Genomic DNA, 26,028 nt, shown 5'->3' with positions numbered 1-26,028 from the left:
TATATATATATATATATATATTAAAAATAGCAATTTTTGACTTAAGATAGGTTGAATCATTAATTGAATTGCTATTTCTATACAATTTCTATTAATGTTAACATTTCCACATTTTAATCTAAAGAAAATTATATCATAAATCATATCATTTTATTGTTTACTATTTAAATTTAACTTGTTGGACCTTATTCAAATTTAGTCGATGTTAATAATAATGATTTGCTTTGAATAAGTTGTTTTGGATTTATAAAGAAAAATAATTAGTTTTAATGTCAAACAAACTTCTATACACCTTTTAATAGTTAACTTTCATTATTTTATATCAAGAGGTGTAGATAAAGATTATTAGGTGTAATGAACTCGAGAGGGGAAGACAGTTATGTTTTCAAATGTCATGATCGAGAATACAATTATGCATTCGGTTTTGAGACTAATAAAAATTCAACGATTAAAAAACAAGCAAATCATGACATATCGACACAAATTGTCCAAAATATATCAAGATAAGTAACAATTAAAACGATCGTGTAGAATCACGGGACTCGAGGGATGCTTACCTTCTCTCGGTCAGCAGAATTCTTATCCGAATTTCTGATTTGCAGAACCAAACAAAGATTCATTTCCTTTTGATTAGAAATTAAACAAAAAAGTGATTTGGAGCACCATAACTCAATTTCAAGTGACAACTCTGAAACAAATAAAATAATTTCTTAATCAATACCGTCACTTTAAATTGGAAAAAACCCTTGGCAGTGCTGACATGTGTTTTCATAGAAAGGAGAAAAGTATTAATTTAATGTACCAATTAGATTGCTTTAAGTACAATTCTTTAGTGTTGTGATATTCCCAAGTCTTGTTGGCTTATATATTAGAAAGCAATCCGAACTAATATATTATGTTATATTGTAAATTACGATAATTGAAAGTTTTTCATATATACTCTTACAAATAAGCAAATATATTCCTTTTATGTTAGAATTTGTACCAACAAGCGGGGATAGCTCAGTTGGGAGAGCGTCAGACTGAAGATCTGAAGGTCACGTGTTCGATCCACGTTCACCGCATTTTTTTTAAGAAAATTAGAAACCTTATTATAGTTTCATGTAATTTTTTTGTTTACAATTTTATTTTCACATATAACAAACATAAAAATGTATTCTGCATTTGTATATTTTGGTATACAAACGAGTCCTACATTTGTATATTTCGATTCCTACATTTGTATACGATATACGCATACATAAAAAAACGAGTCATACAATTGTAACGATATACGCATACATACACGACAAATATTTTGAGCATACAAAGGAGTCATTCATTTGTATATTTCAGTATACAAATGGATCCTGCATTTGTGTGTTTCGATCTATTCGTATATTTTGGTATACAAACGAGTCCTACATTTGTTTATTTCGGTATACATATTGGTCCTGCATTGTATATTTCGGTATATAAATAGGTCTTGCATTTGTATATTTCAGTATATAAATAGGTCTTGTATTTGTATATTTCAGTGTATTTATATATTTTGATATATAAATGGGTCCTGAATTTGTATATTTCGATATACAAATGGGGTGACAAAAATATGAAATGTTTGCTAGGAATTACAAAAAAAACACTATAATTATAACATTTAATTTGAATTAAGAGTTTATTATTTCATAAAAAAAATTTCCCTGTTTCTCTATTTACGTTAAACATTATGGAAGATACAAAAACACATCAACTAAAAACATAATTCACTACAATTTACATCAACTATAAATTCTTTTTATATATATAGCCAAGTGTTTGTTTCCTTTTATATAGTCCCTTTTAACAAACCTTCCTTTTCTCCATTTTTTTCGGTTCTTATCCCATTTTTTTCTAATCAACAATTTATATGTTGGATGCAATTTTATCATATCATCACAACAATTGAGTAAAGCAAAATTATTTTTGTATGTATGTATGCATTTGAATGAAGAAGAGTTGTAGAAATTCGTTTTATAATGGAGAATGTTGTTATTGTTATGGAAAGAAGTAAATCAATTTGTATATTTAATTCGACGAATTGGGTGGATCTCAATGATACCCAATGTCGATTCCTACGACGATTCTTCTTTCTCCCTGGCCTTTTCAGTCATTCAAAAAAATCATTTTTTCTTGATGAAATCCTCTTTTCTCTTTGAGTAAAAACCTTTTCTTCTTCTTCTTCGTCGTCGTCGTCGTCGTTGTGTTTTGTTTTTGTTCAACAAAAATGATTTCTGGGGCTGGAATTGGAAATTGGGGTAATGAGACATACAATTTGCAAGATGACTATGTTGAGAAAGATCCTAATGGACGATATGTTAGGGTAATTTCTTTTTACTTTGTTTACATTTCTATATTACGTGCCAAGGAAAATGTTTTACTAGAAAAGTATTTGTATATAATTTAGTAGGGGTAGGTATGTGAGGTGGTGGGGAGGGGGGCTAAGGTGTGTTGTGGAGGGTCGAGAGGAGATAAACAATGTAGAATGTTCGTTCTGGAGCTTATTTTTTTCTTTCTATTTTCGATAGAGAAAATATATTTTTTTTAAAAAAAAAAAAAAAAGTCGAGAGCAAATTTTAAGTACCTAGGATCCGTTATTCAAGGTAACAGAGAGATTGAGGAGGTAGTATAAGGGCGAAGTAGATAAAATGGAGATTCGCATCTCGTGTTCTTTGTGATAAGAATGTGTAGTACAGGTGATGGTTAGGTCAATTATGTTATATGGGATTGAGTGTTGATTAGTTAAAGAATTCTACATTTAAAAAATGAGTTTAGCTTGAGTTGAGTATGCATGTACAAAATCGAATCAAACCGAAAATTGAGTCAAACTAGAAAAAGCAACCGACTAATGGTTTGGTATTGGTAAAAAAAAATTCGACTATACTTGGTTTGGTTTTAACTACAAAAAGTCAATCCGAGACCAAACCAATCATACGTTTATATATATAACTTTTAAAATTTATTTTATACATAAAAATATTTATTTTGATGTAATTTCTATATATTATTTATACATTTTCATAATTTTTATCTTTTAACATATGTTTTCAAGTTTTTTTTTATACTTACAATTTTGAACGGTCCAATAAAGGTAATAATCCATATTATATATTAGTAATTCTAGTAAAGCTCAATTCAAAATCAAATGAACATTAATGGTAACAAAATAAATTAATTCAATATTAAGAATGTCATTAATGTTGAATAATGGTTCTTTAATATTACATTGGCTTAGACATTTAAAATAGACATAATACATAAATGTGCCCTTTAACTTTGCCTCATTTCACATTTATGCCCTTCAACTTTGGATATGAACAAGTAGACACTTAAACTTGCATAAACTTTAACAAGTAGACATGTGAGTCCTGCGTTGCACGATACACGCAGGACACCACGTAGGACAAAAAATGACATGTAGGACACGTGTGTCTATTTGTTCAACTTTATACAAGTTTAAGTGTCTACTTGTGCAAACCCAAAGTTGAAGGGCATAAATGTGATTTGAAGCTAAGTTAAAGAACATATTTATGTATTATGCCTTTAAGATACATAATCTAATTTTAATTTTTCTTTAATATATACTTATAAATTATGACCATTTCATTATAACTTATCAATTTACAATATTTATCTTCATAAGATTTCATTATTATGTATTTTGGTTAGATTAAAGAAATATTCGAAGCAGAAGTTAAGAAAATATGTGTTCATTGACAATCGTTTATAACACACACACATGCTTTTGTTTTCTCTTACAGTATAATGAGGTATTGGGAAAGGGAGCATTCAAGACTGTGTATGTTCTTCACCTTTTATCTCTTTTTTTTTTTTTTCATTTTGATCTCTTAATTTTGATATAATTGAAATAACTAAGTTGTTCTGTTCTTAAATTCTGTTTTTTTATATATAGTTACAAGGCATTTGATGTAGTTGAAGGTATTGAAGTTGCATGGAGTCGCGTAAAAATGGAGGACGTGCAGCCACCAGAAAGTTTGGAAAAATTGTATTCAGAGGTTGATCTTCTAAGACAATTGAAACATGAAAACGTAATGCAGTTATACGATTCGTGGATCGATCACAAGAAGAAGACAGTTAACATGATTACTGAGCTCTTCACGTCTGGGAATCTGAGGCAGTTGAGTTTTTTTTTCCTTGAGTAGTTTCTTTCATTTGCTTTTGTTCTGTTTTATTCGTTAAAATTCGTGAAAAAAAAATGTAGATATCGTAACAAGTATAAAAGTGTTGATATGAAGGCTATAAAGAATTGGGCAAGACAGATTCTTCAAGGTTTAGAGTATCTCCATAGTCAGAATCCACCTATCATTCATCGCGATTTGAAGTGCGATAATATATTTGTTAATGGAAATCATGGGGAAATCAAGATTGGTGATCTTGGATTGGCAACTATTATGAAGGAACCAACTGCTAAGAGTGTTATTGGTATGGTGATTTTGTTGTACAATTTATTTAGACAAAAATTCGCGGTTTTTCAGTACTGATTCTATATATTTTATATACGAAAAGGGACTCCTGAATTCATGGCTCCCGAGCTGTACGAAGAAGAGTATAATGAACTAATAGATATATATTCCTTCGGAATGTGTATGTTGGAAATGATAACTTTGGAGTACCCTTACAGCGAGTGCAACAACTCTGCTCAAATTTATAAGAAAGTTAGCTCGGTGAGTTCTGTAACTCGATGTTTAAATCTGTATACTGTTTGTAATGGTGTCGATCTAAAAGAACTTTGCGTTATCAGGGCGTTAAACCTGCTTCCCTCAGTAAAGTTATCGATCCTCAAGTCAAAGCGTTCATTGGAAAATGTTTGGTTGCAGCATCTGAGAGATTGTCAGCCAGGGACCTCCTGAAAGATTCGTTTCTTCAATTTGAAAACTTGAAGGAGTCAGTCGATAATCAAATTCAGTTAACGAAGCAAAGTCCTGGATCGTTGAGTTTATCGAAGCCATTACCTCATCCGATGGATATGGATTTCGAGTCTAACCAATCTACATATACAGATTCTAGTTACAGTTACGGAAGTCCTAGCATTCCAGGTCTAGAATTCCAGAGATGTCATCAGAATAACGAATTCAAATTAATGGGGAAGAAGAATGACGACAACTCAATTTCATTGACTTTGCGGATCAGAGATCCTGCTGGTAAAGTTTATATATGTATATCATTTTGTTGTTTTTGAGAATTGCGGAATCATATATCCTCTTTTGCTTATTCCAAACATTTGGTTTATCGCGCAGGTAGTGTAAGAAATATACATTTCATTTTCTATCTTGAAACTGACACTGCACCGTTAGTTGCTGCTGAGATGGTTGAACACTTGCAGCTATCTGATCATGATGTAGCTTTTATCGCTGACTTTATTGATCACCTAATAATGAAGATATTTCCAGCTTGGAATCCGTCTTCTGGTGACCACCATTCGAGTGGAGGGAGAAATCAAAGCAAACAACCTCATGAAAACTTAAACTTGTCTTCAAATTCGTGGCAAACAGACGTGAGTGGTTGCCCGTACAAGTCCATAGGTCACCAAGGTGTTATTTCTGACTTTAACGTGGTTGGTGCTCAAAGTGATGTGAATTCAGATGACGCTTCTCATCATGTTACATTTGCTTCCCCATCGCGCTATGGAAAATCTCAACAATCAGTTGTTTCTAGAGTAATGGCTGAAGATGCTACTGTATGGTCTGATGATCATATTAATGATGGATTTCCTAGAAGTTGTAGTACAAACATCTCGGAGATGGATTTTAGGTACTTGTTTCACGATGAATGGACAACACAGGAAAACAACAGTGATGCTGCAGAACGCGTACCATCAAATGAATATGGAAAGGATTCAGAAACAATGACTTATTCAGATATCGACAAAATTTCAAGAGGTATGAGTTTGTCAAGTGGTTCTTTCTCTACTATGATCGAGAAAGATGAGGATACTGAGCTAAAGTTGGAGATGAAAGCGATTGATTTGCAATATCAGCAGTGGTTTCAAGAACTCTCGACAATGAAGGAAGAGGAACTGGAAAACTGCAGGAAGAGATGGAAGACTAAGAAAGTTGGCAAGCAACTGATCAAGACTGGATGCGTTGCCAACTTTCTTCAAATATCCGAGTTTGTCTTGTAAAAATAATGAAGGCTAGTATTCGTTCTTCTTCTTTTCCTACGCTTAACTCTATATAGCTTCGATCTTTAAGGATCTTGTAGTCTCATTCTATACGCGGATATTATGGTAGGTGGAGATCATACTATAAGTTGTGTACATTGTTGTATAGCTCTCTTTGTTTCTACCTTGGCTCTGTTCTGTTGGCCACATTTGGTCTGAGTGTGCCTTTTACTTCTAATCTCTTGCTAGTTGTAAAAGAGGGAAGTGGCTTGTGAGATTACATCTATGTAGCCTACAACAACAACAACAACGTATCCCAGGGTCTGAGGAGGGTAAAGTGTATTTAGACCTTACAGTGGTAAGGTCTCTCAACTCATTTATATCTATGTAGTCTAATGAGTTATATGTGTTTTAAGAAAATAATGTCATTGTGGGGTCCAGACTCGCTTTATTTGATCTAGAAAATTCTTGGTCTTTTTGCCCTAGTATTCTTGCCCGCCCAAGAGAACGATCTATGGTTTTTTTTTACCCTAATAGTCTCGCCAACCCAAGATAACTATTTATCTTTCTCTTTATATCTAAAAAACCTTGATCTTTTTGTTCTAAACTCTCGAGAGCCCAAGAGAACGACCTATATCTAGAAAATTCTTGATCTTTTTGTCCTAATATTCTCGCCAACCCAAAATAACTGTCTAACTTTCTGTATATATCAATAAAATCTTTGATCTTTTTATCCTAATACACTCGCCCGTTCAAGAGAACGTATAAGTTTGCACACTATCAAAAGCAGAGAATCACCATACTCAAAAGTTTCATTTTTGTTTTACCTTTGTTTCTTGTAGCAATTGAACCAAATATATTAGACAAATATGAAACTTACTGGGACTAAGACAAGTTCAATAAAAAGAAATTGGAAGATAAAAGATAATATTATTACAAGAAGATAAAATGTAGAAATTCTATTTACAAGAAATTCCTATTAATATTCTCCATTTGCTGGCCAAGAAAGAAGAATCCAAAATTGCAAATAATTTCTCAAAGTGGTGTGATTATTATCAATAGAGAATATAATATATGAAACAATATGATAAAAACAAGTCCTTTTCTTTTTCTAACATATTCTCAAACATAACAGTTTGGTGCATAAAATATTTTGTGTTTGTGAAATTTAAAAAAAATCAGATCTTATAGGGAGTGATGTAGACAACATATCCTAATACTGAATATTATTGACTATTTTTATAACTCGTACTCGTAATCTATAACTCAAAACAAAAATAATTTTATTATTATTCCAAAACTCTGCTTACGTAAAGCAAATAATAACGGTGGAAAAAACAAGCCACCACTTTGGCAGGAATATATTCATACATATCATTTTCACACATATACTTTATTAAAAAATAAAAAGTTCTCTTTCTAATTTAATTTGTATTTTAAAAAGATGCATTTTTTATATTTATATTCAGCTAACGTCTAAAAACGGTTTTATGTATAAACGGAAATATAAGATATTAGTTTAAACATTTTATTTAAAATTTTATCTTTATTACTTTTAATAAAATAAGCTTAAAGACTTTAGTTTATAATTTTAATATATAGTACCAGATAAACATCCTTTATTTTCATATTACTAATCGATATAAAAATGATCTTTAGCGGTAATTAATTAACAACAATAACTTGATTGTCACTTGATATGTACTTTTAGCGGCAATTAATACCTTTAACGACATTGGGTTCAATGACTATTAACTAATGTCAATAAAGATTTTAACACTCTCTGTTAATATATTTACTGTCTGCTAAAAAGTATTTTTGTTATAGTGAATCTCACTATCTATAAGCAATTTTCATTCATCTTTTAAGAGTGTTATCAAAAAGTTATATGTTTTCATTTGATTAATCAAAATATTTTGTAAAGAATATCTTTTTTAAATCGTAAAAATAAAGAAAACAACTTTCATAATGAAAACAAAGAAAACAAGTTATAATTGAGTCGGCTGTTTCAAGTTAATCATCTCTTCCCCCGTCCACTCAACTCCCTAACTTCCACAACCCTTGACCATTTCATCCCCTCTGCTATTTCATGTTTATTGTCTCTTCCCCATCCACTGAACACCCCTCGACTACCTCGTTTCCTGCCAGCCGCCACTCTCGAACCCCCACTCTCATAATATTTTGTCATATCACTTATAAAATGCTCTTAATATATTTAAAAAATGAGTAAGAAATTACTTATTTTTTAAAAAAATATTTTTCTTCGTATCAAATACGTAAATAATTGAGGCATGGACCACACAATACATAAATACATAGGTAGAAGACAAAAAAAAAGGATCAAACCAAAAGGAAGCTTCAAAGAAAGAGATCACTTATGACATCTAGCTAAATTAAAAATCACAAGTCTCTTTGAAGTTCCCCACCTATGAACCTTCCTAGAAACCTTCATCATATAAACTATCCTACACGATATAATAAGATCAATAGATGCTGTTGACAACTTGGAAACAACTAGAAGTTCCACTCAGACAGTGACGAATTCAAAATTTAAATATACAAAAGACTTTTTATGTCAGCGTTATTATCGTTTTAATATAGAATATATTTATATTTTTCAACAACGCCATCGATAAACATATATACGTAGAAAAGCAAATCAAATATCTAATGTTTTTGGCAAATGAAGAATATAATTATACAAACATGACACAAATCTACTAATTTTTTTTTGTACATTCCTTATTATAAAGTTTTATTATTTTTATATTTAAGTTAAGTAGTTCACAAAAGATTTTGTCAATCTTTTTTAGTCTTTTTCAATGTTGAGGAAAGAAAAGTCATTTAGTTGGCAAGTACATTTATGTAATTTTTAGAAACTTAATATGAATAGAACAAAACAAACTTATTGTTAGCCACACCTATAGTCTATAGATTAGAATCTTGAAATAAAAGAGAGGTAGCGTAAACAACTCCAAAAACTTGCTTATTAAAAGGAAAAATTACGTTATATAGTCGTCTATTAAAATAATAGTCAGTAAATACATACATTAAGTATACATTTTAAATATAAAATAATATATAATTTATATATTTAATTAGTGAATAACTAGTTTTAACAAAATTAGAGTCCCTACATAAACCATCCATTCATATGATTCCATATGAATTAATATGGACCATAGGACATAGCCCATCCCCACTCTCTTTTACCTATCCTACCTAAATTAATGATTCTTCCCAATTGACAATGTGACAATATCTTTTTTATACTTTCATAATATTCACCAAAATAATTACTTTACATTTGGAATTTCAAGGGAACTTTCCTATTATACTTCACAAGAAATTTTAGCACTATAAATATAGTTCTCAACATTTCTTATACTAATAGGAACTTCCATTCATATGAGTTGTTGTTGACATCTAATTTTGTCCTAAGTACGAAGAAATGGAAACTTACAAAGTTTGCGAAGGAACAACAGAATATCAAGACTTGTTACCTGTGATGGCTGAAAAATTAGACGTGGAGGCCTTTGTGGCGGAGCTATGTGGTGGGTTCAGGCTTCTATCAGACCCTAAAAATGGATTGATCACATCGTCGAGCTTACAAAAGAATTCGGGGTTTTTAGGGATGGAAGGGATGAGTAGAGAAGATGCAGAGGCTATGGTAAAAGAAGGAGACTTAGATGGAGATGGAGCATTGAATGAAACAGAATTTTGTATTCTTATGGTTAGACTTAGTCCAGAAATGATGCAAGATGCTGAGGTATGGCTTGATAAGGCACTTCAAAGAGAGTTAGCTAAATCATCTTGTTCATAATTGTCTATCCAAAAATATGAAATGGACAAAAAAATATATATATAAGAAGCTTTAAATATCATATGTAATATGGATTGAATGTTAAATTATATTTGTTCATTCCATATTACCATTCCTTCTCAATTGGATGTAATAAGTTTTAAGGTTACTAGTTTCTAATTGAGATGAAAAGTTTATTTCAATTCTCAATATCAACATAATCCTCCTTCAAGTTTGACTAACTTCCCTAAACTATGCACCCTACCACTCCTATTTTTTTCCTAAATAAATGTGATGTCCGATAAACTTGCACGAATTTTGACTATTTAGTCGGATACATGTTACTTTCCACTAGTACTGGTCTAGCGGGTAATACTACCACCCAAAGTTTAAGTAAATAAGAAGATATATGTTAAGTCAATACTTTTTCCTAACTTTACTTTCTTATCGTTTTCATCTACTTCATTTTTATTGCCTACGCCGCGCTATTTTCCTAAAATTGGTGGTGGTGGGGTTGGGGTGTTTATAAGGATAATTCATTCCAAGGTAAAGAATAGAATATATTGTGGGATAGAAAAGTATTGATGCTAAGAACATTTTCTTCAAACTTCCACACTGAGTTTGCGAGGTCTAATCTTTACCACGACATTAATAATAACTAAGCTCTTTGGGAGTAATCACCAGTTTGAACTCCTTTCTCTTGATCGACTATATCGTTTCAAGTATAACAAATAGAATTTTTTTCACACTTATGACGTGCTTACTAGGGAATTCATTTAGCTACAAGTTGTCACAGTAAAACATTAAATAGAAAAAGGATCATTGTAGGGATCCCCTTTTTATGTACTTGAAAAAAAGTCTCCAATCCTATCTATGAGATAATACCAAATGGTCTCCAACATTCATAGGAAATGAGAATACTACTACTACTAAACAATGTTCCCCCACAGCTAAATTCACAAGCTACAGTCAACTAAGTTAAAGCAACAAAATGCAACAGCTAATCTATTACACTGATAAACGATAGATCTCTCTCCTACACAACCAGACTGCATCAAGCATTTACATTATGACAGCACAAGCTCTCCCACATAAAGAACTGACTCAAGTTCAAGACCTCCGAACAGGAGACCTGCTGAAAAATACAAAAAAGGGGAAACGTCAACAACGGTTGCCTACTTGCATCAAGAAATGTTGTTAAGACGATTAAGAGCCAAACAGAAAAAGAAAATATTTACTACCTGCGATACCTTCCATACTGTGGACTCCTGTATCTGTCATATGATGGACCATTATGAACAGGACTCCGAGGTCGGCCATAATCAGGACTCGGTCGGTTCCTACGATACACTGGACTTGGTGACCTTCGATAAGGACTATCCCTTTGCCTGCCATAATCTCGTCTAGGGCTGTTATATTTGTTACCCCTCTCATCGTCATCCTTCAATGCATACTCCACAGAAACCACTCTATCCAGGACCTTACTGCAAAATGCATTAGCAACTCACTTCTTGTTAGGAAACAAACACACAGATTATTGCATATATGAGCAGTAGACTAAAATATCTTACTAACCTCATGTGTGTACACTCCAAAGCTCTTGTGGCTTCTTCCTGATTTTCAAACTGCACAAACGCAAAGTTGCGGCGGATGCGAACATGAAGGACTTTGCCATGAGGTTCAAAGTGTTTCTCTATGTCTCGGACCCTAGTACGAATAGGGTCAAAATTAATTACAAACAATGTTTTGGTCGGTCTCTGGTTTCCACCAGACTTGGGGCCACCATCATGATGCCTACCACGTTCACCCTGTCAAAACAAAGTCATAATCAATTTAATAAGATGACAACTGTTAACAAATTGCACTGCCTTCCAGGAGGGAAATGTCTATCAGCTTGCATTTCTCAAATTTAGGACGGATGGAGATGGAAACATTACTTTTGCCCATTCCACGGAGAGCCGGCGCCTTTCATAACCAAATGGCATGTTGTCAGTCCCACGGATTGCATCTGCTGCATCTCGGTCATCCTCAAAGTAGATAAAAGCATACCCTGTAGTAGTTGTAAAGACTTCATTATAAGGCCGAAAGAACAGTAAGTCATGGGATCTAAAGTCTTTTCAGTAGAGTATACATCGGCTAAATCAAAGTTCTCATCTCCTTTAGAAATTAAATACCGTACAACACCTGCAAGTATGTGAGGACTTGAGGAAAGTAAGGAAGTAGAGGCCTTGCATGAACTAGATCATGATGATGATGATGATGGTCGAGGTGATGAAGGCTTATTAAAGGTTTAAAACTCAGGTCTGAGTAGTCATTGCTAAGCATGCATCACCAATTTCAGAGCACGATTTTCAGAATTGGTAGGCATGGCATGATATAATTCATTGATCCCCTTTATTAGTAGTGGTAGGCATGGCATGATGAACTGACTGATCCCACCATGATCATTCTCGTGATAAGCAACATGAGTAGTGAAGTAAGTGAATGACAGAAGATCGATGTAAGAAATTCAGAACACAATTGCATCAGTGAGAAGGAGGAGATCAAGCAGGCAGATAGGGGCACAGAAGTGTTGAGCCATGATAGAAGCTCTTTTTCCTTAGTAGACGTGCCTGCGGCAAAATAAACACTTGAATGCGGAGATCTTTTCCAAATGAATGTTTGGTTCCATATTATGTCTTGACAACTCGTGCATAGCATTACTACATGCTACAGACACAGTCATATAATTATGTTGTTTGTTTAACCAAAATAATTATAGTCGACTCTCCCAAGTGGTAAAAAAATGTAACCTATAATACACCTCAAATAAGTACATACTTTCCAACGTCAAAATAATTAAACAAGACAATAATTAGATAAAGACACCAGAACCAAAAAACGCTAATGATATCAGGCAAGCATACAAGAACTTGCTTACAAAAAATTATCATCCAAGTATAGTCATTAATTTATACAGCTGAAAATGAAACTCATTAAATAACAACTCCATACAATGAAACCATTAAAGCTCTACCACCCTTTATGTACCAAGAATTGCGAGGATCGTGATCACACAAAGAAATTACTAATATAGAAAAACAATTCTCACATATAAGTTGCAAACATATACGAAAGTTTTGGGCTGTATAGGACAGACAATCCGAGGCATTCGCAGAAGACTCCTATCCAACACATAAAGTGCAAACTCATATATAGAGTGTGAGCTCCATGAAACTTAAAACCCCAAGTTAACCCCATGACAGGCCACAAACGTATCCCAACTTTGTTTCTTAAAACAACATATACACCATAAGACAAGTAATCAAAACCCAACTAGCTAAATCTTTTAGAAAAAACGCTATACCAGATTTCATGTCGACTCGCTCAATTCTTCCATACTTGGAAAAAAACCGTTCCAGTTCTGACTGACGAGTATCAAACTCAAAGTTCCCGACAAAAATAGGCCTCATCTTCACCTCCAGTAAAACCTGAAATCAATCAAACATCACAAAAAAAACTCAGTTTTGAGAAAAGAAAAGGCAAATTACAGCAAAACCCTAGTTTTCAAATGCTTAAACTCTTCATATCTTAAATCCTTACCAACTAAACCCTAATTTAGAAAAAAATATTTCAATAAATAGGGAAAATCAGCATTTTTCCAGGCATAGCTACATTTGTGAAATTAATTACTTTCTAAAAGAAAAAAATTAACCATCTTTCTAATCAGCAAAGATAATAGCAACAATTAGAACCCTAATTTACAGTAATTTTACCAGAAAATCAAAACTAAAAAGCTTTACCTTTTACAAAAGAAGACGGAAAAACCCTAGTAAATTACACATCAAATGGGGCAGAATGGGTTTAAATACTGATCCGGAAAAAGAAAATAATGGATTTGGGCCCATTTCATGACTATTTGAAATGTATGCCAATTAAAAACTGACCCGGCCCATCTCGCATTGCTCAAATTTTAAAGAGAATTTGGCACTCGAAAATTAACTCGTAGTGGAGTGTTATGGTATTTTCTAAGGGTTTAGTTTTATTGGTGCTTGTCGTTGTACTAAACGTATTACTTCCTTCGTTTCATTTTATATGTCATATTTTTACTTTGCACTTGCATTAAGAAACGATGTAACTTTATTAATAAATGACAAGAATAATTAATTATTCTATCAAGGGTATAATAGGAAAAATATGATAATTTATGTATAACTTTTGTAAAATGACAAGTATTATGATTCAACTATTTATAGAAAGGAATAACATATAAAATGAGACGGAAGGAGTATTATAGTTCTTATTTTTAATAGCTATCCTTGTTTGTTGTTTATTGTATTTTGATTGTCACGCTATTTTATTGTTCGATTTTGTGGATTTTTGCATTTTTTTTCTTGTTAGTTGATATTTTTTGTAGTGTTTTATTCTTGTTTGTATTTGGATAGAATATATCTTAAGAAGTTTGATATTAATTTGACAAATATTTGGAAAAATTTTAGGAGAATTTAAGCTGAATTTTAAATTGAAAATTCGAGTTTTAAGACGACTTCATATATAAAGAGAAATTTTGAAATGTTAAAGTTCTTATAAAAAATTATCTTTTGATGATTCAATTTTTTCTTCTAATTTTGAAACGTGGATTATGAAATATGAGTGTTAATTTCTGATTTCTGATCATAAAATGTGGATTATGAAATACTTTAACTAATTATTATCTCGGTTAATGAATTTGAACAAAGGTTGAAGCGCAAATAATTTAGTAATTTCTTGATTGTTTCCTATAAATTGGTTTTGATTTTTTTTTTGTACAAGTGTTTCTACATAAAATAGGAGCTTATTTTTAATTTTAAATTTAAATTAAGAGAGACTTGAATAAATTTGATGAGCTTTTGGGCCAAATTTCATATTGAATTTAGAAGTTGAAGAAAATCAAACTTATTTATGTAATGTGTATACACTTGTATCTCTTATACGTCATTATATACTTGGGAAAATTATGCAAAGTAGCAAATATTTAGCCTATATTAAATACTATAGCTATAGTTTAAAGAATATTGTAATTCGCGGCTACAGTTTCTTCAATTCTTGTTATTAATCTAATTTGAACAATTCGTATGATTTGTATAAATTCATAATTTGTGTAATTCAGTTCTTGAATGTATAGATTCGAAATTTTGTATATGCTTACTCTAGCTATTTGTATACGATTTATGAAAAAATCTTGCTGATAAATTACTATGTTTGTATATTGACAAGCGAAATATGTAAGAAGAGTTCTTTATACTATTGGTACCAAAGCCTTAAGTGAGGAGCATTTTGGAAGAAACCGCTTGGAGATTAAATTGATTAAGAGCACATTTTTGAATCTCTATGATTAGTTAGGTTTAAAATATTTACTCCATTTATACGATAAAAAAAATAAAATATATGCACACATAGCAGGGCAAGTAAGCTTAGATGAAGTTTAATATTGTTATCCCTATTTTTGAAAAACACTCTATCACATTGAGAAAATAACTAGTTTTTGTGACACTAAGGTAGTAATTAGTTTCTTTAAGATTGTATACTATTACGTTATCTAAATCGTGATATTATCTAAATTAATTGAGTCAAAAAATTTTTTTGTAGAGAACATATATACTTAAAGTTGTGCAGGCTGAGGTCAAAACAGACAATATCACTAGCACAATGGATTGTTACAAATGGTATCAAAGTTATTTCTGTGTCAGTCTTGTTCACGTGAGCCAGAGTTGGTAAAAAGCGAGACAAACCTCAATCTGAGTCTAGAGGATGTTGAGTACATAGAGAGGGTGTATGTGATGCCCCAGCTTAAGACAAGAAGTTCTACATCGACAAAAACACAAGCGGTGACTCATTTTAACCTTCGTGCGGACCTATATGCCCAAAACGGACAATATCACTAGCAGGCTGGGTTGTTACATGAACTATCAAGATCTCTACACCTAGTCATTTATAGGGTTGCAATGAGTGAAATTGAGTCCCTAGACTCTTGTGAGATCTATATCTTGCAAAGTCAATGTTGTTGATCAAGCCGGTTAATTCTTATATTGAAGATGCATATGAATTTGTCATCATCAAAAAGAAAGAATTTGAGGTGAGCTAAAATTAATTCTGATGACTTAAAATAACTCCAAAAAACCAAGTCCTTTACATGTCTCTTGAGGCAAATATAATCATAATTTTTTTCTCTCTTGAGCAAGCTGTTTTCCACGATAAATTTATTGTTTTCTTCTATTCGACAATCTTTCTTCTTGTTTAATGTTTTTATTAAGAACCTGATTCTTCAACACAACAAGGTGGACAGCTAAATTAAGGATAAAAATTATAGCATGGACAGAAATAATGTAGATCACAAAAAAGATATGGCTCTAGTCTACCTCAACTTTATGTGTCATGCACTCCTAACCAATCCAAATGGAACAATCGACTTTATAAAAAATGATTGGGTCATCAAAGCAACTATCTATACAAATAGTTAGGTAGAAATTTGACCCAACCCTTTTGATACCGGTGGAGCCAGAAATTTTATCAAGAATGTCCAAGAATAATGGTGTGTGACTGTCAAGTTAATACATAGAAATATTGTGTTGTTTGGGGTTCAAACCCGTAACTTCTTCATTCAAATGGACACTCATTATCAATACGCCAAAGCCATAGCTTTTATTAAAGATGTCCAACTTTTAATATATATCCTTCGTTCAAATGGACACCTATTATCACTATCGCTTTTGGCTAATTAAAGACCACCTTTAACAAATTTAAGGCACGTCTCTTACATACTTTCTTGCAAATAATAGCTCAAAAGAAGATCTAAAAAACGTGCCTTGCCTGTTGGGGGAAAAGGAGATGGACCATTTGCTAGCTAGCTAGACATTATTGGCTACCTTTTATTGGGAAAAAAAATAAAAATCATATAATTCATTGGATTTCGAATGAAATTTGTATTCAACTTAATTAGGTTGATACTGTTTACGAAAAATTCTGTTTTGTATATCGTTGACTACTAAAATGTAAATCATCGTCCAATCTACATTATTATTATTATTAGGATGCAACGTATCAAGTGAATTAGAGAAGTACTTGTTTTGTATTGTGCATTTGGGATTCTTCTTAGTGCATTTGTAGCTAGAAATTGATAATGAAAGATAGGAGTAAGTGAAAGGGACCAAAAGAATAGACCCACCTCTAGGAATAAATGCACCAAATGCAAAACTTGCCCACCTGATCATAGAAACATGATAGCTAAGCTTTTGAGAGAATCCAAAGCAAAACTTAGTAGGCTTACTTTATTTAGAATTTATGGAGTCGGAGCTGAAGATGAAATTGTATTTAATTATGTTCTTTAGCGTGAAGAGAATGGTTAGTACAGTGTTCATGTTTGAATGTACTTAAATACAACCTCAAACGAAAAAATTGACCTGAAAAAAAAGTTATAAGTTGTTTTCCAAATATGATGTATACTTTATGTTGGATTTGAAACTTTCATGGCCAAACACTGATTTTCAAATAAAGTGAAATTATTTGGAAAAAGTGAATACTCTCTTCGTTTTATTGACCAAACACTTCCCTTAAAGAAAATCTTTATTTTAGATTTTTATTTACTAAATTAACCTTATGAATTATTCTTTGAAAATCTAAATTTGACGAGTACTAATATTTTATGTAGTTATTTAAAGATAAGAATCGTATTGAAAGAAATAATAAATTCCCTGTGATTACTCTGTCTCTGGCATCCCTTTTCTTCTCCTTCTTTATCTTAATTTGCTAAAAACATGAACAAGTAAAAATAGATACATATATTTTTATATTTTTAGTGTACGAATCGAATAAACCAAATCCGATAAAATAATTTTTATGACCAAACATATCCTATAGTCATAAAGAAATAATAACTTCCATGTGATTACTCTGTCTCTGACATCCCTTTTCTTCCCCTTCTTTATCTTAATTTGCTAAAAACATGAACGAGTAAAAATAGATATTTTTATATTTTTAGTATACGAATCGAATAAACCAAACCTGATAAAATAATTTTTATGACCAAACACATATCCTATAGTCATAAAGAAGCCTAGCTAGAGTGGTATGTGGGGAATGTTCTCTCCTTTAACTTTTACTCTGGCTACAATGAGACATGCCACTAGTTGTCAAATTGCTTCTAGCAATGTCTTCCTCCCTACATAGCTTCATTGTATACTAAAATGTGGTTGTAGTTCCATAAAATTAAATGTGTAATGTGTATTATTTCAAAAAAAAAAAAAAAAAGAGAGGTGGGACTAGCATAATTTTGACTATCTATATATCTTCTAGCATAAATGAGTTATATAATCATTGTACGAAAGAATTTAAATTCTTTCGATAAAATAATAATTTGTCATCATGGGACCTTTTCTAACTATAGATTACGCCATTACTAATCTATAGTTAATTCATTAGACTAGGTATAGGGTGTATTAAGATTTCAATGTACTCCAATGTTTATATTTGTTTGAATCTAATAATTATTATATACCATGTACGTATACTTAACTTATGTAATAATATAGGTAATAGTTTTCGAGTTCGTATAAAAAATATTCATCTTATTTAGTTGGAAAAAAGTTTGAGAGACCTCTAAGACATTTTTGTTATTTTATTTCAAGATAAGTAAAGTCTGTACTATTATTCAACTCTCTCATATAGCATATTTCGATACGAATTACTAGTTATTGATATAACTTATCGCAAAGTTAGTAATCAAATAAGGAATAAATCAATAATAAAATTTTATCTCAGGAGTACTGACGTTTATCCAACATACCAGACGACATATGTATGAGCTTAACAATTGAACCCTTTGATAATAATTTAATTCCCAAACTTTGTCATCATCAAAATTAAACGCAAGTAGTGAACCTTTGATAATTTTAACCTAACAAAGTGGATATATGTATATGTGCTTCACAAGATTAGGCAATGCCTACTATATGAAGGTGTAATAACTAATTAAAGTGGTCAATTTCTCAAAAGCCATATTTGTGGGATACATGTCTTCACTTTGAGAATTCTGCATGTGATTTCAAGATACAAAGTTTATAACCAACTCTTGATCATGATATAGACCCATAACCATCATCATTTTAGGTTTCACTTTGAACAAAATATTTCTTTCTTTCTTTTTTAATTTAATATTAATAAGTGTGTAGAAAAAACAGATTACAATAATAACAAATACAGTGAATTTTAAAAGGTTGTGGTCTAAGGAGGGTAGATTATACAGAAGTCTTATTAACGGTAAAAAAGCTAGATTATGAAAAAACTCTATCAAGCAAATTAAAAAAGTAATTAAAAGAAAAACATGATTGCTAAAGCAATGTAGTGTGGAATATATATGCAAGTAATTGTAAGAATAACAATAAGGTGCAGTTACCTAAATACAATAAACCACAATGATAACAAATAACAAAAAACAAAAACTACATGATTAGGTTGGTCTTAAATAAATCAAAGTACTTATTTTAATATTTAAATAAATATGAACACTTTAAAAAAATAGATTGACAGGGTAAAATAGAAAAAAAAATTAATTAACACTTTTTTGATTTAGTAAGATGAACAATTTATTTGAGAGAAGTATTTTTAGTATAATGATCAAGTAATATGGGTCGGAGGGGTACACCCTCCGTCCGTTTTTACTTGTCAAATTTTAACTTGACACACCTATTAAAAATATAATAATTGGTATAGTGAGTTTACCATTTTACCCTGTTAACTAATAGAGTCTCAAATATATTTATTCACTACATTTTTCAAAAAGAATAATTCAATGTTAATAACTAAAGGATATAATTGAAAAAAATAAATTGTCATTTCTTGATTATTATTATTGTTATGTTGTTTTTATTGTTGTTATTATTAGTATTATAAATTTTAGCCATTATATATATAGTCCATAATCAATTTATAAAACGTGTAGGTTTCTATTGTATGAATTAACAATTATTTTTTAAAATTTTGCTTATACCTCAAGAAAAATGTCAAAGTTTCAGAGTATCATAAATGACATCCACACTAATTCTTCGATAGGAGAATCAACCAATAATCTCCGTCAAACCCATCAACCATTATTAAGAAGCAAAAAAATTATACAAAATACTAGGAAAACAATTAAAAACAAATAAAGGATCAAGTTCTCATAAATTCAATAAATTATCAATTAAATAACTATGCAGAAATAATCCCTAGAAACTGAAAGTCGAAGTATAAAAACTCTATAATATCTAGAAAAAGGGGATGCAACCCTAACCAAGAAAATAATAAACTAAAGTCCATGGCAGCCTAGAAGAAATAACTTACACTCGAATTTATTCGTTGGTCTCACAAGTGAGGTCTCATATTATCTGCTTGAGTATATCCTATACTCAATCAGAAAAAAGTAAGTGCAGTAACAATACACAATTATGCACAATATATTGGTATGACTGGTATGATCATATAGTCAATTTCAAGGCATGAATCTAAACATACAACAATATATTGGTTCATTCATATATCCACACCCAAAATGTTAGTGTATAATGGTACCCTAGAGTCAACTATATATCAATCACAAGTAATATGTACAACCACAATGAATAATTACACTTGTAGCTACACGTACATTAACGAATTCATGGTATGATATTTAATGATAGGATTTTATTTCATGCCCAACCCTTATGAGTTTTTCGTATTTATTACACAAGTAATACTATAAAGTAGTTTACATTATATATATTGAAAATAAAACGTTCCATCAAATCGAGTAGTGAAAACTCTAAAGAATTCGAGTTTTTCCCTTTTGCAATGTCTTTAACTTGTTCTTAATGTAAACAATAATAAATACAATAATCAATGACGAATGGCCTAATAACACCCATATTATGCTCAAATCCTAAACCTAAGACAAATCCATGACCGGAATGTGTTGTTACAAAAATTCTTGAATTTGGATCCCAAAATTATGGGGGTAATTAACTAGTTTGAACTTATCCTTGTAGTTATGCACTTTCTCAATTTCTAAAATTGAAATCCTTGGATTATGTTGATAAATTATGTTGAACAAATATTAATATGTTTGATTGCAAAAGCCTATAACAATAAAACCGAAAAGAATATACAACATGGCAATTTTTCTGTTGTATTGATATTTTATATTAGCCTATATTCATATCATGATTTTCATTATTGACGAAAAATTTCATTTGGAGAATGGACTGGTGATCTCCTTATATGGACTTGTATATACTCGCTCTAATTTGTGGTTGAGTAAGACTCACGTGTCATATCTTTACATCGTATCAGAGCCAAGACTATCCTAGTTTGGTCTCCCGGTCCACGCTCCAGCTAGGCCTGGTGTGAACGAGAGTGACAGAGTGAGTCAAAGTCTTACATTGATTCGAGAATAGACTGATAATCTCCTTTTATGGACTTAACTAACTTCCCCTCCGGTGAGTTAAGCGCAAATATTATATCTTTACAGCTACAAACCGTTACGATTAAGCAGAAATATGAAGGTCCCTTTATTAAGGGCATCTCCAACCCTACCCTCTATGTTACTCTCCAAATATAGAGCTCTCAATTTTTTGAGACAACCAACTTCACACAATTCTCTATTTTACTCTCTAAAAAGGAATTTTTTTCTCTCTCCTCAATACTATATATTATTTCTATTTCATTCTTATCTTCTTATTTCATAATATAAATTTCTTATATCTTTTCCCAATAATTACGTTATGTAATTTCCATGTGATATAAGATTTTATTTTTTAAAAATTTTTATTTAATATAAAATTATATTTTATTCTAAATTTTTAATAACATAAATTTCAAGAAAATATGCTATAATATACAAATTAATAGACAAACTCTAATAAGATTGATATACAATTACATAAGCACTCAATTTTAAATTATTACGTTGCTTCTATAGATGCTCTATTAATGCATACGGAGTTCAAAATGAGCATTATCATCCTTTATTTTTTTTATGTATAACTAAAAATTGTCCAAATCGGAGATTTTCATCCACCACCATTTTCATCGTTGGAGTTGGAACGTCTACGACATGTTGAATTGGTGCATTAAGATCATGTTCACCCTCAATTATAATGTTGTGCAGTATAATACATGTAATTATTATTCATGTAGCAATTCATTTCCTCAAAAAGTGACGTATTATAATAATTGCAAAACGTGATTATAAAACCCCGAATGCACGTTTAAGATCTTTTCGGCATGATTCTTGCTTTATTCCGAATTAATTATTATGTTACGTATTGTATTTTATTTTGTATTTAAATTATAATTTTATGTATTGTATTATTATGTTGTATTTAAACTATCATATTATGTATTTTATTTTAAATTAAAATTCTCATCTTATCATTTTAATTGTGTTTGTTCTTTATAGTGAGAATTAATAATAAAATCAAATTATATCATTGATGAAAATTAGAAAAAAAATTAAAATACTATTAATTCGGAATGAAAGTACTATATATCAAATAATATAATTTTTAAAAGTATTATATTATATTTAAAAAGAAGTATGAATATTAGATATTTAATTAATGACATTTTATATAAAATAATACGTTAATTAGAAAGTAATAGAAATAATAATAAAATAGTCGAGCGTGAATAGTAGTTCTTCAAATTTGGAGAACTATTATTCACCTCTCTATAAATGAAGTATAGAGAGTAATATGGAGAAGGGTCGGAGAGAACATTCTCTATTTTACTCTCTAAATATAGAGAATGGAGATTAAAATACAGATGGATTGGAGATGGTCTTACGTATTATATATATACTCCAATATATATAATTTATATTTATTTTTTCTCAAATATCTCATTTAAAGGTAGAGGGCAATAATGTCATTTGGAGACACTTGGGCACCATCGATGAAGCCATAGAGATGAAACCTAAGGTAGTAATTTTGATGAAACATGCCATGCCATGCAATATCCAAACATTGCCTATACTTATAGGGACCCTAATGTAGCTTATTCCCCTTTAACACGTGTCAAAATCTCAAACAATCTACCAAATATGACCACAATAATACTAATATTTTGTTTGCCATATGACATTAGTTATTCACTGTGTCACATACTCCAGTCAACTCACATTCCCACTACTCAATTGAACAAATCACAAAAGAGAAAGAAAAAAGAAAAAAGCCCAATGAAGGTACAAATTTTTCAAAATTCAATTATAGTGTATTCTTTCTTCTTTACTTATATCCATTTTTCTATTAGACTACTACTTATAATAATATAAATAATAACTTCTCTTATGTTTGTTTTGGTTTTAGATCTTCAATTGGGTGCATCGCAAGTTTCATCAAAAAGGTGATGCTATTATTTAACTACGAATTTCGTCGCGCTAATTTATAGTTAGTCAGAATTTATCTGTCGCTAATTCATGTGTTTTATATTTGGCAGATGGGAAGAAAGATATTGATGAACTAAAGATTAGCAATGAAATTATTGGTCATCATGACACACAAATTCTTCTTCAAGATGCCTCATTTGCACATATGTTAGACATTTGGAATGGAGGTTTACTTACAATTGGTACATTTGGATTTGATCCACTCATGAAAAATGTTCAAGATCAACAAAGTGTCATAGACATTGAATCTCTAGAGGATGAAGAAGAAATATTAGAAGAAGAAGAAGAAGAATATTATTCAGTGGAAAATGAAATTCAAGAATGTGAAATTCCATTTAATGATCATGAAGGAATTAATGAAGAATTGTACCCTTTAATATATGCAAATATTGGAGATGAAATGATTCATAATGAAGACATTATTGAGTCAAACAACAACTCATTTACTGATCAGACCAATACTAAGATGATGAAAAAAGAAAGGATCACTCTAGCAGATTTGTTCTCTGCTGATTCTGATCATCATCACAATAAGGCGAAGCGTCGTTCTGCACGCAAAGTTACTGAGTCGGAAATTTTCACTAAGAAGTCTAATTCATCTCCACAAGTCAAAAATGGACTTTCTTTCGCCAAAAAGCTCATTCCACGTGTCAAGGATGAGCCTCGCCCAATCCAAAAGCTACAAAAAGTGAGTCTAATAGTGTTTATATTTTAAATTTTTTTATAATCTTGATGTTTGGTGTCACCTCCCACCAACAACAAGCAGCAGCAAGTAACTCTGTCCATCAATATTAGGACAAATGAGAAAAATCACCTTATGTGTTTTTTGTCTCCCGCTAAGTTTTAACATGAGAACTCATGATTCTCGACCACTTACTGAAGTCATGCCTTTAAAGTAAATTTTAACTTTCTTCTATCAAAAGTATAAAATAAATTTTACAAACACTTAGTTTAACTATACATATTGTGAAATAATTATTGACACATCCATTTGTATATAAGTTAAAATTCAAAGGTAATTAAATACATGGTGAGTCTTTCTTTTGCGTGCATGCAATGCAGGGTCGGAGTCCCAATGCAAGTTTAATTCAATATATGTAAATAATATTTTCAAAAATAAATTATGATCCAAAAATTATAAACTAAAAATTTTGACTCTGTTACTGTCTAATGGCGATAAATTAAATGTTTTGTAGTTGATGACGAAAGTGTTGAAAAGGAAGGTTCATCCAGATATTGAAAACAAATTGGCCAAAAACAACAATCAAGTGAAAGCAGGTAGCATGCTTGGTCTTTCATGTGTTAAACACGTCAGGGTTGAATCATCTGTTTCCCTTCTCCTAACTGATCAAGGTACGTCCGTATACTCTATCCTTTTCAGATTCTATCTATGAAATTATACTAAATATATTATAAAAATATTGAATGGTTTGGTTTGGAATAACAAATAGTTTCGGGATAAATTGTAAAATTATTTTATCCTATGTTTAATATAATTTTGGATTCCGAAATTCATAATTACTAATCTCAAGATAAAGTAAATTAAGGGATAAAGCAGTAGTACCCCTTAGACTATGATCGTGATCTCAAAGACACACCTTAACTAAACTAAAATCTTATTACCTCTTGAATGTCACGTAAATTAAAAAGGTGCATAACATTACAAAAAATGGGATTTTTTTTTTGGGGGGGGGGGGGGAGGAGGTAATAGGACCTAAATTTAGTTAATGTGTGTCTCTCAAATTTCAGTCATAGTCTAGAGGTGTACTTGTACATTTTCCAATAATTTAATAACAAATATGTCCTTTCCAAACGCTTTTCTCTCAAATATTACTGGATAATAAAGATATATTCGTTAGGTTATACCGTCATTATTTTGATCTGATTCAATTATATCGAAATTAAATAAAATTTTTTGCTACTAAATTTCTATGTAGGACGACATGATCAAACTGATAATACATAAAGTCATTCATTTTTCGCTGTAAATCCTCCTTTCTTGTATTCTTGTATGTGTTTATTGGAATCTTATTTGTATCGATAGTACATGTTTTCCTATTTATGTAGCGCTAGACCAAAGGTTAAAAATAGAGCTAGGCCCAATATCGATTTGACATGGTATTAAAGCCGCACCTGATGTGGGTCCTAGGAAATCGAATAGTTGTATGAGGTGAAAATTACAATTCTTGTCCATGAATATGCACACATTGGATCAAATAATGGAACCCTAAATAAAGCATGGATTGTCCCACATCTGTGAATGATATGGAAATTTGAGGTTCTTTGAGTAATCCTTTTTTATTTGAGCTAATTTTTGAGTTAGGAATTATGTTGAAAATAAAATTTATCAAATAACGTACAAAGTGTTTTTCATTTGGGGTGTGTTTGGTATGGAGGAAAATGTTTTCCATGGAAAATGTTTTCCTAGAAAATGTTTTCCTTGAAAATAAGTAGATTTTGGACTTATTTTCTCATGTTTGGTTGGTCAGTAAAAAATATTTTCTGGAAATGATTTTTAGTATTTGATTTATGAATGAAATATGTTTTTGAGAGACATCTTTTATTTTTGCTAGAGTAAAAAATAATTTATGACATTGAAAATATTTTTTAAAATCAAAATTATTATTTTTTTGGGGTGGTGTGGTGGTGGTGGGGTGGGGGTAGTGGGTG

At 30.9% G+C, this 26,028-nt stretch overlaps 4 protein-coding genes and 1 non-coding gene across 7 annotated transcripts in view; 4 read left to right on the top strand and 1 right to left on the bottom strand.

The window, feature by feature from the left end:
• The first annotated feature begins 991 nt into the window (after positions 1-991).
• Positions 992-1,064, top strand: TRNAF-GAA. The gene has a single exon. It is a non-coding gene; the product is annotated as a tRNA-Phe (tRNA).
• An 853-nt stretch (positions 1,065-1,917) lies between these two features.
• Positions 1,918-6,604, top strand: LOC107032304 (probable serine/threonine-protein kinase WNK10). Of its 2 annotated transcripts, XM_015233893.2 has the most exons (7): positions 1,918-2,341; positions 3,780-3,817; positions 3,932-4,156; positions 4,241-4,461; positions 4,546-4,703; positions 4,781-5,180; positions 5,277-6,604. In XM_015233893.2, the coding sequence occupies exons 1-7, from the start codon at positions 2,246-2,248 to the stop codon at positions 6,158-6,160; spliced, it is 2,022 nt and encodes a 673-aa protein (XP_015089379.1). In that variant the 5' UTR covers positions 1,918-2,245; the 3' UTR covers positions 6,161-6,604. The 2 variants fall into 2 exon arrangements, with proteins under 2 accessions (XP_015089379.1, XP_015089380.1); XM_015233894.2 differs by lacking the exon at positions 1,918-2,341 and having other exon boundaries at positions 3,952-4,156.
• Positions 6,605-9,417: 2,813 nt separating this feature from the next.
• LOC107032232 (calcium-binding protein KIC) lies at positions 9,418-10,179 on the top strand. The gene has a single exon (XM_015233816.2). The coding sequence runs from the start codon at positions 9,591-9,593 to the stop codon at positions 9,960-9,962; it is 372 nt and encodes a 123-aa protein (XP_015089302.1). The 5' UTR covers positions 9,418-9,590; the 3' UTR covers positions 9,963-10,179.
• Positions 10,180-10,744: 565 nt separating this feature from the next.
• On the bottom strand, positions 10,745-13,864 carry LOC107002607 (serine/arginine-rich splicing factor RS31-like). 2 transcript variants are annotated; one of them, XM_027912351.1, is made up of 6 exons: positions 13,724-13,864; positions 13,288-13,411; positions 11,879-11,991; positions 11,517-11,749; positions 11,183-11,425; positions 10,745-11,073 (listed from the first exon to the last, which is right to left on the bottom strand). In XM_027912351.1, the coding sequence occupies exons 2-6, from the start codon at positions 13,391-13,393 to the stop codon at positions 11,052-11,054; spliced, it is 717 nt and encodes a 238-aa protein (XP_027768152.1). In that variant the 5' UTR covers positions 13,394-13,411; positions 13,724-13,864; the 3' UTR covers positions 10,745-11,051. The 2 variants fall into 2 exon arrangements, with proteins under 2 accessions (XP_027768152.1, XP_015056177.1); XM_015200691.2 differs by having other exon boundaries at positions 10,745-11,076; positions 13,724-13,863.
• A 9,135-nt stretch (positions 13,865-22,999) lies between these two features.
• LOC107032305 overlaps positions 23,000-26,028 on the top strand; it is a 5,246-nt gene continuing 2,217 nt past the window's right edge. The window contains exons 1-4 of the mRNA XM_015233895.2: positions 23,000-23,154; positions 23,279-23,315; positions 23,409-24,046; positions 24,555-24,711. Coding sequence (XP_015089381.2) covers positions 23,014-23,154; positions 23,279-23,315; positions 23,409-24,046; positions 24,555-24,711 — 973 coding nt within the window. The 5' untranslated portion in view covers positions 23,000-23,013. The remainder of the gene's footprint in view (positions 23,155-23,278; positions 23,316-23,408; positions 24,047-24,554; positions 24,712-26,028) is intronic.

The sequence above is a fragment of the Solanum pennellii genome, chromosome 10 (genome assembly GCF_001406875.1).
Source record: "Solanum pennellii chromosome 10, SPENNV200".
NCBI classification, from domain to species: Eukaryota; Viridiplantae; Streptophyta; class Magnoliopsida; order Solanales; family Solanaceae; genus Solanum; species Solanum pennellii.
The sequence above is the reverse complement of the archived record's forward strand: the minus strand, read 5'-3'. Positions and strand labels throughout refer to the sequence as shown.